The 14736-nt window shown below is 40.9% G+C and overlaps 1 protein-coding gene across 2 annotated transcripts in view; it reads left to right on the forward strand.

Annotated features, from left to right (window-relative positions):
* NT5C2 (5'-nucleotidase, cytosolic II) overlaps window positions 1-14736 on the forward strand; it is a 60602-nt gene that overhangs the window by 13258 nt on the left and 32608 nt on the right. Inside the window, exon 2 of one of the 2 annotated variants that reach the window (XM_032694609.1) lies at window positions 5569-5689. In XM_032694609.1, coding sequence (XP_032550500.1) covers window positions 5589-5689 — 101 coding nt within the window. In that variant the 5' untranslated portion in view covers window positions 5569-5588. Of the gene's footprint in view, window positions 1-5568; window positions 5690-9245; window positions 9343-14736 lie in introns of those variants that run through there. The other variant, XM_032694610.1, reaches the window with a different exon arrangement.

The following is a 14736-nucleotide window of genomic DNA, read 5'->3' on the forward strand; positions in this document are numbered from 1 at the left end:
TTTCCTGCTTAAATCCAACCTCAGGTATTAATTATCATGAGCTGAGAGTATGCTTTGAAGTGTCTCTTGGAAGTAATTTAATATTCTAATAGGAAGAATGTGTTTTGTCCTTCCTGCCGTCATGAACCGGAAGCCTTGCTGTCATGGAGGTTGCTACCCAGAAGTGAAAGATCTTCAAGTGAAGAACTTAACTCGAAGCACAAAGAGAAAAAAAAAAGTCAGATTTCTGGTTCAGGCAGTTTACAAGCTTCATTGCTTATATCTCAAGTCATGGACATAGTAATTTTCCAAAAGCATCACTAATTGAAAACACCTTTTGGAAATAGTTTGCCTTTGGCTACTGAGCAGAAATGTTGGCATCAAAAGACAAGAGGGGTTTGAATTGTCATCCCAGGGCTGTGAGGGAGAGGGAAGGAGCTGTGCAAACTAGCAGAGCTGGTGTGTAAGGCTGCAATTCAGGATAAAATTGGAGCGTCATTCGGCATCCATGCGATCCCTGCAGCTTGGAGCCAGTCAGGAGCCTGCTGCTTTGCGGCTTTTGTCACGTATAAGTGCAGGCTGACCTCTCTGTGTCTGCCAGTTGATGCTTAGTATTGAAATTTGAATTCATGTAAAAGTATACTGTGCTAGGAGCATGCTGTGTATCTGTGATTCATCCTGACAGCGCTAGGAACTCAGACTGATTTTTAGCACAGGGACTGAGGAATTAGGGCTTCTGCATTTGATTCCCACTTGCTCTGTGTTATTACCTTCTCTGTGCCTCGCTATCCGTAGCTGACAAAATGGGGACAGCACTTTTGCTGCCCCTACACGTATTATGTGAACGAGAGTTTGTGAAGTGCATTGGGATCACAGGCATAAGAATGGCACTTCTGGTGAGGGCAGGAGCCTACCCAGCCCCTGCTCACACGGTGGCAGTGAGAGATGCTGTTGAGGTGGATGACTCAGTCCTGGCCACTTTCTGCTGTCCATCCCAGGATGTCATGTGCTCCAGAGGATCAGAGGGTGTGATGCTAACCTGAGTGGATTTCACCTCCTCCAATTCTAGGTGTCCCATATGTCTAGCCTAAATGAGGTGCAAGCTACTTCTGCCCTCAGTGGAGGGAGTGGGCTGCTCCTGGAAAGTGAGTCACTCGCTTTTCTTAACCATTACGCGGAGAGTCCTCTCAGCTGCAGAAAAGATCACTTTGCACCTCCCCTGCCCTCTTTGTGAGGCCATGCCATGACCCAGACCAGGAATTTGAGATGAGTCTTGAACAAGCCGACCCTAATCCTGCTCCCTTTGCATTTGCCCATCCTCAGGATTTTAGGATGGTTTGCTCCTCCCTTCCTGAGAGCCCACGAAGCCCTTTGAGATGAAGCAGCGTTGCAGCGGGGAGCCAGGAAGAAATGCTCTAGGCTTGGCAAGGGCACCACGAGACTTGTCTGTACACCCACAGCCTCCGACTAGACACGAAGCTTTTAAGTAGCTAATGTTAGATGTGATGATTTTCTCTATTCACCTTCCACTGTGCACGTACATGTGCGGGTTGTGCTGCCAAGGTATTAATGATTCTTGAAGCAGAACGTGTGAGAAGAGGCAGATGTGGTGCATGGTGAATCACTGTGAGTACGCTACAGCCTTGGGATTGGTTAGTGATGCCTTTGTTTTCTGCTATATAAGCTCTCAGAGAATACCCTGGAAAAAGTGGGATTGTCACCACTGTTTTGTTCATCTCTACATTTTAGCATGATTTGGCATTGCATCATCAAAGTGTCAAGATGAACTCAGAAAAAAATAGAGGCAGTGCATTTGGCCTGAACACATCAAATAGTATCAGGTGCAGAAATCTCTATTTTTTGACTAAGAAATATAAGAAAAGTAATAGTAAAACTTGAAGGGAAATGCTTCTGAATGTGTTGTTTAATTTGTATGAGTACTTGAAAAAAATACAGTATGGATAATACTTGAAGTCAGCCAAAATCTGACAAAATAATCACATGGACTTATTTCAAAATATATGCTAAAAATCCTATGCTCTTTCAGACCAAAGCATATGTGCTAGATAGCAGCTCTGTATAAAAGCTTTGCAGCTGAGATTTTAAATAGCTTTTCAAAAGGAACCCTGTACCATAAATGCTATCAGATGCTTAATTAAGACAACATGAGCAAGGAGCATGTATGCAGTGAATTATGGGGAGGTGTTCTGACATGCTTTATCTATGTAAAGATTTCTATTTTTATGTGAAGCTATTTAGAGATTATTGATTTCGAAATAGATTTGTAACTAAAGAAAGATGCATCGTATTTCAGTTGCTTGGAGTTGAAAATCTTGCCTGGCTGGCTGCCTGCTCTCTTAGATGTTTATTCCAGTGGCTTACAAGTGTATGGAGTGATTCTGTCCTTCTTATTTTTCTCTCTCTATTTGGCAGAAGGAATTTGTATTCAGGGCCCAGGTCCCATGTCTCTTACCCATGCAGGTAGGCTGATTTTCATGCCTTCAAAGCCCATGAGGCTTTTTGCATGAGTAAGACTTTTGGGTGGGGAAGATCCTTTGCAATATCTTTTGTCAGTTGTTACTGTTTTGTTTCAGAGGGTTAAGCTGTTGTCACAGTGTCAGTGCAGCCTGCTAAGCTGTAAGTGTGCCTTTGAGTACATGTAATAGAAAACTTCAGCATAAGATTTTTTTATTTTATGCTGTGTGAACATTGAAAGGAAGATTTTAATAAATCAGGGCAATGCTTGAAGATAGAGATAATACCTTTTATTAGAGCAACTTATGCAAGCTTGTGTACCCAAGAGCTTTTCTATTTTTTCCAGCCATACCACTTGGTCTAATAAAAGACATTGCCTTTGTCTACAAACCTTGTCCTGCCTATGAACTCTGTTCATCACAGCTACAGCAAAATACAGCTGGATCGTTAAAATAATTCAGGCCTTCCTTGCTTAATTATGGAAATTTTTGTGGTTTCCTCAAGTCTAAGCTTTTTGAATCCCAGCACACACAAAATGATGCTGTCTGTTTTCTTCTTCTGTAGAGCAGGGTTTCATCACATAGGAGTTCAAACTGCTTCACCGATTCCTCATTTTAGAAAGGTATATTATAAAGGTAACCTGCTAAAATTCTTTTGCCATCTGGATTTTAGGGTATTTTGTGGGATATTACTGATGTATGCTATCAGATGCCTGGCATGGATGGCCGCTGGAAGCAGTCCTATCCTAGTACCCGAGTCAGCATATGATGTGGTGTGATGGTGATGGGAAGCAGATGAAATAGGAAGAAGAGGCTAGCAGAATGGAAAGCCTCTGGCTTTGGCCGTGGGGGTGAAACTTTGAATCTTGCTATGTGTCTGGCTGCGTAAGCACAGTGGTGTAGCCCCTCTAAATGTCAGGAAGCTTGGATGTGGACTTGTTTCAGCTGGAACACCTAGACCCAGAGCTGTCTAAGAGTCCTAAGACCAACTATGCAATAGTTTTTTCAGAACTATTTAACATACCCTTTAGAGGCCTTAAATGTATACGTGTCTTGGATCTGGATTTGTAGTTCTAGGCTACTGGCTTTAAAATAGACCAAGGTGGTGATGATCTGGACCATCTTGAAATGTCCATGGGATAGATCGACACAGCCTCGGAGGACACATTGTGTTCTGCCTTTTGCAGTCCCTCACTCTGATCTATGTCTCAGCTGCAGATCTGGAGTCTGTCACCCTTGCAGGGACACTGGTCCTTTCCCGAGGACTGCAGCCCTTTGCTGCTGCTGAGGAGCCTTGCTGCAGGCAGTGCCCTGCCTTCAAAGTGGAATGGGAACAGGTTGATGCTTGAGGGCTGTTTAGTTCTGTGCCCTGTGCTGCCTTCCATCTACCTTTGGGTACGGCTTAAATAGCTGGTAATTACTTGTAAGCCTTTGGTGGCTGGTGCTGGGGCTATTTTAGAAGCTGATTCTCCCTGCATGCCCTGTTGTGGAAGTTGCGGCTGTCTGGAATGGCCCATTGCCCTCTCGCTGTGGTGACCTCCTCTCCTGGGTGTGTTGTGGGGAATTCAGGGGGAGAGCTCTCAGCAATGGCATGCAGTCTCATGGGCTGCCTGCCAGGGCCTAAATTTGGTGACCTTTAGGATATGGCAGAAGATGCATTTGTAAACCTTGGTTATAGTAACTGGGAGACAAGCAGAGAATGCTGGAGGAGGAGGAACATATTTTTTACCCACAAGCTGTTTGCTGTTTGTTTGATTTTTATGACCAGCAACTACTAGGTAAACAGACTAAGAAAGGCTGTGACAATTGCAACTGTTGCTCTTTAATAAAATTTAACACGAAAAAATTATATGGATTTCCTTGAGGAGAGTGAGCATGCGTGTGACACTGAGAGCGCTGTGATTTCTAGTGCTAGTATGGACACTTGCTCTGCTCTCTACTTTGCTGGAATGGTCTGGTTTCCCTTTTGTAAAAGGAGCACAGTCACATTTTAAAAGTGTATCATTGCTGTATCATTACCCATGTAGCTTGTGGGTGGTTGTGTTTCTTCTAAGGAAGAGCAAACAAGCCAAGGCCTGCAGTCCAGCAGTTGTGTGGGTTACACAAGAATGTGGTTTCATGTTATACTTAATTTGGTATCACTGTGGGATGCATCTCCCACCCCGTTCCCCACACCGGCTCTAATGATAGTGTTGTTGAGCTGGGTTCAGCTGACCAGTGGAGAATTAGCCAGGTTTTGCTCACCTTTGGTTGGTTGGTTTTGATGGGTGAGGGCTTGGACTGGTGAGCTGAACTGACTCACAGTGGGGCTGTTTCATCACCCCAGCTGGTGCCAGGGAATGCAGTGGGATGTGGGTCTGGCTGGAGGAGCAGGCGAGCAGGATCGCCCCAGTGTGCTAATAACAAAATTGGGAAAGGTATCCCTGCTTCCTCACTGCAGGGCCTTCCTGACGAGGACTGCTGGTGGTTTAGTTGTGACAACCAGTACTTGAGAAGGGCTGCTGATGTTTGTGAAGATCTGCTGGTGAATATTTGTATCGCTCATGTTACAGGTTTGCTCTGTCTGAATGTGTCTGACCTACAGAGGACAAAGGATCATCTTTCTACTTTCCTTCCAATTGTTTCTGCTAATATAGCATCAATTTGAAACTTTGTCTTTGCTTAGAGATCAAATGGCCAAGAACAAGGCTCTTTGGTTTTATTCTGTGGTAAAAGTGGCAAGGTCAGTCCCAGTGGGATTTGTAGGGTTTACCCTGCTGAATTTATCTTTTGTATGAAAGATTGGTTTTCCATAAGCTACATCTAATGCATACTGGTAACTTTAGGGTGAAAAATTACCCCTTTTCATCAATGAAAACAAGATCTCTGTTTCTAAATGCATTTTCACCACGATGGGTAGGAATATCTTTGCAGTTCAACCATGTCAAAAACCCTTCCCAGGCCTCTGTTTTAACATTTCAAAGAACAGCATCTTACTTGACCTGCAAACTCAGATCATTCCACCGGGTACTTTGCAAGACTTCCTGAGTGGCATTGCATCTCTTCATACCAGGAAACAGACAACTTTCTGGTGAAACAAATCTTGAACTTAAGCAAGCTTTTCTGCCTCTTTCAGAAATAAATAAGCATTTGAAGATGACAACCTCATGGAGCGACCGACTCCAGAATGCAGCAGATCTCCCTGCAAACATGGATGGGCATGCTCTGAAAAAGTACCGTCGGGAAGCCTATCACCGGTAAGTCGTCCATGTAACTCCAAAACTAAGCATAAACCCTACATTTCTTGGTTTTCTGCTTGTTGGTAAAACAGAAAGGTTGTTCCCACCTTCCTTGCAGAAGTGTTGGTAGAAGAGAGCTTAGAAGATGGCACAGTATTGGCCTGCAGGAATTTGCAAACAATCGAGTTGATATACATCTGCTAGAGCGAGTGAGAATATGCTTTCTTAATGCAGTTGAAATTGGATTTGGAGATAGAAGCTTCTAAGTCAATAAATACTCAGTGACAGAAGTTTTATAGTGTTTATTGGAGTGCACACTGGGAGAGCAGAGCCTTGGACACTGGAATGCACAAATACGAATAAGGAAGAGATCAAAATCAGAAATTGTTTGAGAATTACAGCTAGTATGATTAATTGTGTGACCACAAGAGCATCTAGGAGCACTAGGCAAGATCTCAGCCTTCTTTTTGGTGGTGGGTGTACCTAAAACCATCTTTGCTGTAAAAGAATTACAGTAATAAAGAAGATAGAGTACAGAATAAAAGGAATGTTATCACTTACTTTATGGTTTGGGAATCGCAGTGCAAGCACTAGATTGTTTTGACAAGATCACATTGGGCTGTTGGTTGAGGCAAGAATATAGTCTTAGCACTCAAGGTTCCAAGCATAGACCATAGAAGATGGATGAAGTCTGTGTCCTTATCAGATGTCTGGACTGTTACAGAGTTAAAAACAGCAGCATCTGGTAATTGTCGGTATTCTGTTTGTGGGAGGTGTATCTTCAAAGTTTAGCTTGGTTAATTTGAGAAGTCATGCAGTGTGATGATCAGTGGATATTCAGCAGGAACTGGGAAGATGTATCTCTGAAGTAGAAACAGAAGAAGAAGTCAAATTTCTCAACCTCATGCTTAAATGCCACGTTCCATTTGTGATTCACATTGGTGGTATTTCTGAGGAAGTGTTTTGAAAGTGTTAGATATCTTTTGATTCTCCAAATGGAATCTAATTTGAGAAAAACGCCTTGATGTATCATACGATAGGCCAGGTTGTGCAAGCTACAATGTCTAGTGCTAAGTAATGGATCTTGTGAAATGTTTCCAAAGCTTTCCAATTTCCAATGAATATATTTGGGCAACATGCCTTAAGTGGTGGCATTATTTGAATCTCTCTGTCAGCTGGTTTGTCAGATATGGAAGCGTTTAATGAATGTAACTATATATAGCATGTAAGAAGAGAGGGATTTTATACCATTCCCTGGCAAAAAATCTTCACCTTCTTGCAGTCATTGACAGGTTTACCTTTGTGCCATAATTTTACTTACAACTTCAGCTGTGTTACTCCTGATTCAGACTGACGTAAATGAAGTCAGAGTAATGCCTATATTTTTTTTCTAAATATTTTCTTAACATTTGTTATGGTCAGGCCTACAGCCTGCTAAGTGTTGTACAAGATCTAAAGGAAGCAGTACTTGTCTTTAAGAGCTCACACATTCAAGTCCTCATCATGTTTACCCTTACTCATGTAAGAAATCTTTACTTCCAGAAAGAATTTCCTTATGGAAGATGAGAGTGCGCTCATATAAAGGAGGGTTTCCCACTAGGGGATGGGATCTGATAGTCCAAAGTTAGTCTGCGGTAAAGTTTAAGTCCCCCTTTTTAGAATCTAGAAATGTCTTACTCAAAACATACTGAGCAGAAATGTTGCTAGCAGTTCAGATTTTCATGGAAAGCACAACGTTAGAAATACATTAAGGGGAGGCACATTTTTGTTTTGGAATTACTATCCTCTTTCAAAGAGAGAGAATGAGAGAACCTGATGCCAAGACTGTAGTATAAATCTGTACTATTATTGGCTTTGGTGTACCAGTTTCATGGGAGTTATTTTGATAATCCAGTATTGTAAGAATCTGAAACAACCTCATTCCAGAGGCAGTGTTGTCAGATTTCTATTTCTAGTCTTTTTTGTGGCTGTAGTGTTAACAGATATGATGTTACTTTAAAAAGTGCAAATAGGGACTGAAGCTATTTCCCCTTGGTGTTTGATATTATATTTTTTAATGTTTTATTAATGGTTCAGATGCAGAATATGTGTGCTAGTCACAGCCATGAGCATGTAAATTTGTTTCACTGAGGTCTAAGTATGCTCTGATTCTTGGATATTGCTGAAGCACTGTAAATTTTATGAAAAAGGTAAATAGAAAAGGCATTAGTTTTCTCTTTCTTCTTTTTCATTCTCTTTTTCTCTCAGTCTTTTTTTTGTCTCTTTTTCTTCTTACTCCAGCAGCTAAAGAAAAAAAATCCCAAAAACATTAATCTAAAGTGACTTAAAAACAAAACCAATAAGAACATTAAATTTAAAACGATTCCTTTTTTTTACAGTAAAGCTGGTCGCAGTAATTTTATGGGCCCAATCTGGAAGGCTAGAGGAGCTTGGCAGCTGTGCCACATTTACAGATGAGCATAACTGGGAGTAGCTTTTGCTACCAATGTTGGAAGCCCAGCTGGGCTCAAAGTCATTCATTGGGATTTTCCAAATGCTGCTAGTAATGCTTAGTTTTCTGAAGTGTGAAATTTAAAAAACTTGTTTCACTGTTTGTTTGCTTCATGCTTACTTAATTATCAGTGGAGATACCTAGCCCAATTGATTTAGCTTTCTGGTTCTAGTGAAGTACACTAGATTTGGTATGCTTGAATTGTAAATGTTGAAGCAGATAAAATAAGAGGAAAAGTTTCCAAAAGCAAAATAGTTTACCTTAAAAAAAAATGTTCTCATGGCCATGAAACTTTTAAAAAACTTTTAAAAAATTAGCTCTGAAGATGCCACTCTAATAGTCATATTTTATTGTGGTCATTCATACTTGGAATGTGTTTTTTCAGGTGTTGCGCTTCTTATTGTACCATAATTGATGGATGGATGTTCAACATATAATATTGTTGGCAGAAATCCCAGTTGAGACTGGTTTTACTGGTGTAGTGCATACTGACTCAGAGTATGATGGCTGTATCGTAATCATATCTGAATGTCAGAGGCAAGAATGTTCAAGTATTTATAGCTATAAAATCAGAAAAATCCGTTGGAGAGGAGAAGTGGTGGGGTTTTATCTTCAGGGAATTTCTGACAGCTTTAACAAAGGCTTTTGGTTAGCTGGTGTTGCTGTCAGCCACAGACCTTGTTATACAACATCGTTGGCGCCTGTTGGAGGTGAGGTCTGAAGATGAATTAATATACGAGCTACATGTTACTCATTCTCTAGCAGAGGTCACTGGTAAGAGGATACTGCATTACTGTGCTATTGGCAACATACATTTTAATTCGGAAATAAAAGGGATGTGTAGCTTTTGCTTAGTGTGTGTGTGGTTGTGAGGCCACCTCCCCTGTGTGCTGCTTGTTGACTTTTCCGGGTAGAGGATAATCACTAGATCATTTGTTCTGGAGGAGTACTGTCATTTAACGTGATTGTAATTAGGCAAGAACTAGATTGACTCTGAGCCACCAAATTGCCCTAGTGTCTATTTTTTAACTTGGAGTGAGCACTTCTAGGCACCCTCTGGATTATCTCACATAGCTCTTTAGCGTTTAAATAGCAACCACATCTAGTTAAAGCAAATAATGGAAAAAGTTGGTGTTCCATCCACTCTTGTTACTGACAGTTACCAAGATCCAGGAAACAGGTATTTGCACTTATATTTATTTATCTGTGGTTTTGGTTTAACAGGGCAGTACGGCTGAAATGGCCTTTTTGTAAAACATACAGAGCTTCAGATGCTTTTACAGAATAATTGAGAATAATTTTGCATGAGAGTAATTTGAGATTTCTCATCCTGGACGTGGGGTTTCTGTTGTCGTTTTAGTTGGTTTTTTTCTTGCTCTCTTGTTTACTGGCTAGCACAGGGCATGTGGCATCATGATTCCTAATCCTAGTTCTCCTGCTGACTGGTGATAGAGTATTGAACAAGTTATTTCACTGGTTTGTGCTTCAGTTTACTTTCAGAGCATCTTATGGTGGTGATATGAGTTAAGTGATTGTAGCTGTTGCTATATACTAAGATTCTGGATTAAAAAAATGGTATATACTTGAATAATCACAGAGCAAAAGGATTGCCAGTCTGTTGTTTTGATTTCATGGGTTAAAGATGTACTTTATCTTGTTCAAATTTGTAGACTCTGGGCTATTCACTGCTAATCTTGTTTCTTCACTTTATTGTTTCTGGGTCATCAGGGATTGCAAACAGGTGGAAATGTTATATAAACAAGGCTGTGAGACTTGAAACTATTCATCTTTTTGGGTGGCTGTGTATGAAGTCCCTTAAAGATTATCCATTCACTGAAGTGGCAAATAAGAAAACAATCATTACCAGTGTGAAAATGCTCTTTTCATCAGCCACATTCAGACAGGCAGTTTGTGGTATTTCCATGTCACTGTGGTAGCTCAGTAGGCTCTGCTGGCCATGGTCTGTCCTCATGTGTCTGAGCAGCCTCTTTGGACTCCTGTGGTGACATGTGTGTAACAGAGGGCAGCATGTGGCTCTCTGCATTTCTTTTCCTTTAGTGCTTTAGTCATTGGAGGAGGGAGAGGGAGTGTTAAGTCTGCAGAATGGGTGAGCTTATGAGAAAGCACAACACTTGCCAAATTAATAATAAAGAAATTACATTCAAAATGTCCCATGATCCCTAGCTTTAATAGTTTCATGGAGCAGACGAGTGTTATTTTGGGATGGAATCCATATGTGAGCTTCTTGGCACTTTGCTGTTGCCTGGGAAGAAAACCCAAACAATGGAAACAGAAATGGCCAAGGCTATCTCTTTCCATCTGATTCCTGCTGAATTTCAGAGGCAAGTGCTCATAGTTGTGTTGCTGGATACAGCCTCGTCAGACTTTGAAGTTCCAGTCATTACGGGATTTTCCAGTTTTATGTCACTATAATTGTGCAAGGACAGTTAGTCTTGTGAATTGCAGGGCACTGTGTTGGAAACGTTACTAGAAGTGGACTGGAAATATTTATGCCCCTTTTTTGTCTCCCGTTTGATACTGTTTCATCTTTCTGAAGTCATCTTGAACCTGAACACTCTCTCTAAATACAGTTAAAAATATTCAGAATATTCTTCTTTCATTGAAAAAGGAATAAAATACAACTCTGAAAATCTAGCATTGTAAAAAAATAAGACCAAAATGGTACGATAAATAACAATATATGGAATGGGCAATACCTGCCTAAAGAGGTGAGACTCAGCGAAAGAATTATTTCATTGGTTTAAAAAATTTAAAGCAGTTTATTTTTTATCTTCTCTGAGACAGATACCGAAGTATCCAGCACCCGAAGACAAGACATTTTGATAACATGTTAGTATCTTCTTAAGGTTGCTTTCATAAGTTGTGCCAGATAAGTAAGGTCAGTGGGGGAGTTTGCTGCTGTTGGTGGAAGCCACCTGTAACCAGAACTGTAATGTCATGTAGTGAGACAAGTCCCCAGGCAGACCACATCTGGGGACTAGTGAGTGATACTGCGAACATCAAGTTGTCATAACAGTAGTGGGATGCTTATTTCATTATTCATCTTCTTTAAGAGGCCATGGGGAACTTGGGTGTGGGAGACTGTTAAAAGCTAATCCATTTAGTTCTTTTTGTTTCTTTTTAACTCTTCTATCTTATTAAAGAATGGAAGTTGTCCATAAAGTGAAGATTAAGCAAAGTTCCTAAACTCTGAGTAAGCAGGAATCTGAGCCTTCTGGCTAGTTAGTCCCTGTTTTGTGGCTGGCTCGAGCCCAACTGTGCACCACAGTCTTTTTAAAACACACATGTAGGTCGTGCTTAGCCAGCTCCACTGTATTTGCTGTTCCATGCAGCACTGTTGCAAGGTTCTTTGTATTTATTTGATTTCCAGTGAAGCATACTGCCCTTACAAAAAAATACTAAGTGCTACAAGGTATTTCTAGACACATTTGGAAAATTATTATAAAGTGCTCTGTTCCAGAAACGTTGCCTGATATTCATTTTCATTTTCTCGCTATGAGGAATTGTGAGCCATGTGCCAAGTTTCTCTTCAGTTGTAAAGTTCTGTGCATTTTGTTTATTTTGTTGGTCAAACTACAAGACTATTATACATGCAAATTTCATACAGGGCACAGAATTCTTTTGAGATTTTGCACAAATAAAATAAAAGCATTTCTCCCTCTCTGCGTTTGCTCCTCTCCAGTGTTACTTGAGTAGAGCTGGGAGTTAGGTTCTTGCTTCAGAATTGATTGACAAGAACAGTAACAAAACCAAGATCAGTTCTCTTGTAAAAATATAAAGCACTCTGAATTGCAGTGTTGAGGATATCAGGGCTCTGTGACTGCACTAATGCATGCTCAGCAGTTCCTTCTTCCTTGCAATACAACATATTTTTCTCTTACCCAGCACAATTCGTAGAGCTCAAAAAGAAAATAAATACTTCTGCTGTGGCCAAGCTACAGGGTTTAATCTTTGAGGAAGAACTCATTAGGGAGGAAACATGCTTAAGGTTTCCCTAAAACAGCTCTTCAAGTCCATTTTTCTAAAGGTGTGGATCTGTGCCAGGCTAAGCCACCCCAAGTCCAGGCACTGCTCCCCCAGTCCCAGCTGTGCTGTGTGCTGGCTCAGGGAGCCCATGGAACTGGAATATGGTCCCTCAATCGCCTTCCCCACAAGCTCCACACCTTGGGTCGCTCCAGCCGCACCACACAGGGAGTGCAAAACGTGGGAGACTCACAGGAATATTCCTCAAAGCAGAAATGTGAAGCTTGGGTTTTCATCAGGAGGAAAGGATGAAGGCAAGAGAAAGGCAGTGTCCTATTTAAGGAGGTGCTTGGGTGCAGACATTTGTGGAGCTGGGTTTAGGCAAGACCCACCTCTGCCTCTCAGCACAAGGAATGCAGAGTGTGTTCTCATGCTGTGCTTGCAATTTGTTTTGTCTTACTGCCCAGAGCTGTTAAATTTTTAGACCAGCTTAATTTTTAACTCCAGTACTCCTAGTTAAAGTGACTATTTTCTGAATGGAAAAAAAACAAACTCAGGGGAAGGGAAAGTGTGACTTTTTCTGATTCTGGCAAGTGGAAAAATTATTCTAGATTGAAACTTCCTCGCCTAAAAATGTTGGATCATTTTAGTTTTCCTCTTATTCTGACATCATCTCTACTGTTTGTAATCTGGAAGCTTCTTTGATTTTTATTTTTCTAGACGAGCTGTAAAAAACTTATCTTTTCCTTTCAAGACTAGAGGATCTTTTCTCTCAGGTGATTGGGGTTCTTAGGATCCTCATGTTGTTTTTGCTTTATAGTCATTAAAAGCAACTCTTGTCATTTCTCTATATCACGTCTTCCAAGGAGACATTACATTTTTGTAGCCAACAGACACAATGTCAGGTTGGATGGGGTTTTGAGTAACCTGATCTGGTGAAAAGTGTCCCTGCCCATGGCAAGGGGGTTGGAATGTGATGATCTTTAAGATCCCTTCCAACCCAAATCATTCTGTGATTCTGTGATTTGACCAGTATTTTTGTCATCAGGGTGAGTGTACCTTCAGTTAGGATTCAAGAACAGCTTTGGAACGGGCTAAGTCTGCACCTTCTGGGAAGCACCTGGCTCTTCCTAGAAACTGTCCTGGTTATTTAATCTCAACTTTTTATCTTCAGTTTCTAGGATGCTGCAGATATTTACTACTTTGAGTGAAGCTCCTGAATTAAGCTGGGTAGTTTCTGGGAGTAAATATTTGTAAGCACCTTCTTAGTCCCTTGTGTCTGGGGGAGCACTATGCATGAGAGGTGTCTTTATCAGGATTTAGAGGTGAGGTCCTGAGTACTTACAAAATACCCCAATATTTGTTTGGGCCTTCACAAGAGAAGTGAAATAGGTTCAATTTTTTTTTTTGCCACTGTTTAGTCTGCTGTTTAATCTTCCAAGGTGTATGCAAGTTTAAATTGATTAAAGTGTTCTCATTTCCTGTCCTGAACATGTTGTGTAATAGCCTTCTTTAGCTCTTTTAAATATTTGCTGTGCTTCATTCCAGCAGTGGTGGATGAAGTAATTACCGTGTCAGATCAGTCTGTAGGATGCCTTGAAATCTGCCAGGTCCTGAGCACTGTTGGGGCACGATTAGACCCTGCTATGTGCAGATTCTAGGTCATAGGCAATATTTACAAACTAATGGAGAAAAAGAGATCTTCGCCAACTGTTACCAAGAGGGGGCTGGTATAGTAATTTTTGTGTTTCAGTTGTAAGACTTCTTTTGGAACAAAAACATGCTAATAGATGTTGTTTGTTTCATTGTGTTCAGTAAACATTGCCAGATCTCCTGTATCAGCTCGTGCTGGGATCAGTGTGTGCTGGTTTGATTTTTTTTTTTTAGTCCCAGGGTTCAGTTTGTAAGTACTATAAAAACAAGCAATGAAAAACTGTCAGAGGCTTAGAGGTCTTTCCACGGTTTTTGGTCAGTTTGGTGTCGTCATCACCTAAACATAGACAGGCTGGACTGGAAGAGATCTCTTGGGTCACAGCTCCCTTGTTTTTGCCTTTCACAGGCACTGCCGTATTACCCTTTTTATAAGCGCATTCAGCTCTGCCTTAGTACTTGTGGGTTTTGTCCTCATTTGGGAAACTCCTTAAATGTTGCAATTCTGGAATGGTCTTCTGAACTTCCTTAAATTTCCCTTCTTATTCCTGTCCTAATTAGACAGTCATAAAACTGTGCTCCGGGGGTTAAGCCTAAAGGCAAGAGTAGAACTGGACTCTGCAGGTTAGGCAAAAAATGTTGCTAGTGTCTCCCGGAGGAATGTTATTCCTTAAAGCTCTACACTCTCAGAAACAAGCTGCACAAACATGAAATCAGAAATTATGTGCTTGAATTAGCTAATAAATAATGCTTCCTGGCATCAGCAACAGCACGTAATCATCCTCATTATACAATGTATGAGACTGTATTTAGTACTAAATAGCGTTTCACATTGGCCTCTTGTAAATCAGAGCTATCTCCGTGTTAAAAGATAAACATGGATTCAGACTGCAGATTCGGATAATTTGCTCCACCTACTCAAAAGCAAGCTATTTCAGGA

Source organism: Chiroxiphia lanceolata, chromosome 8, assembly GCF_009829145.1.
Source record: "Chiroxiphia lanceolata isolate bChiLan1 chromosome 8, bChiLan1.pri, whole genome shotgun sequence".
Taxonomy (NCBI): Eukaryota; Metazoa; Chordata; class Aves; order Passeriformes; family Pipridae; genus Chiroxiphia; species Chiroxiphia lanceolata.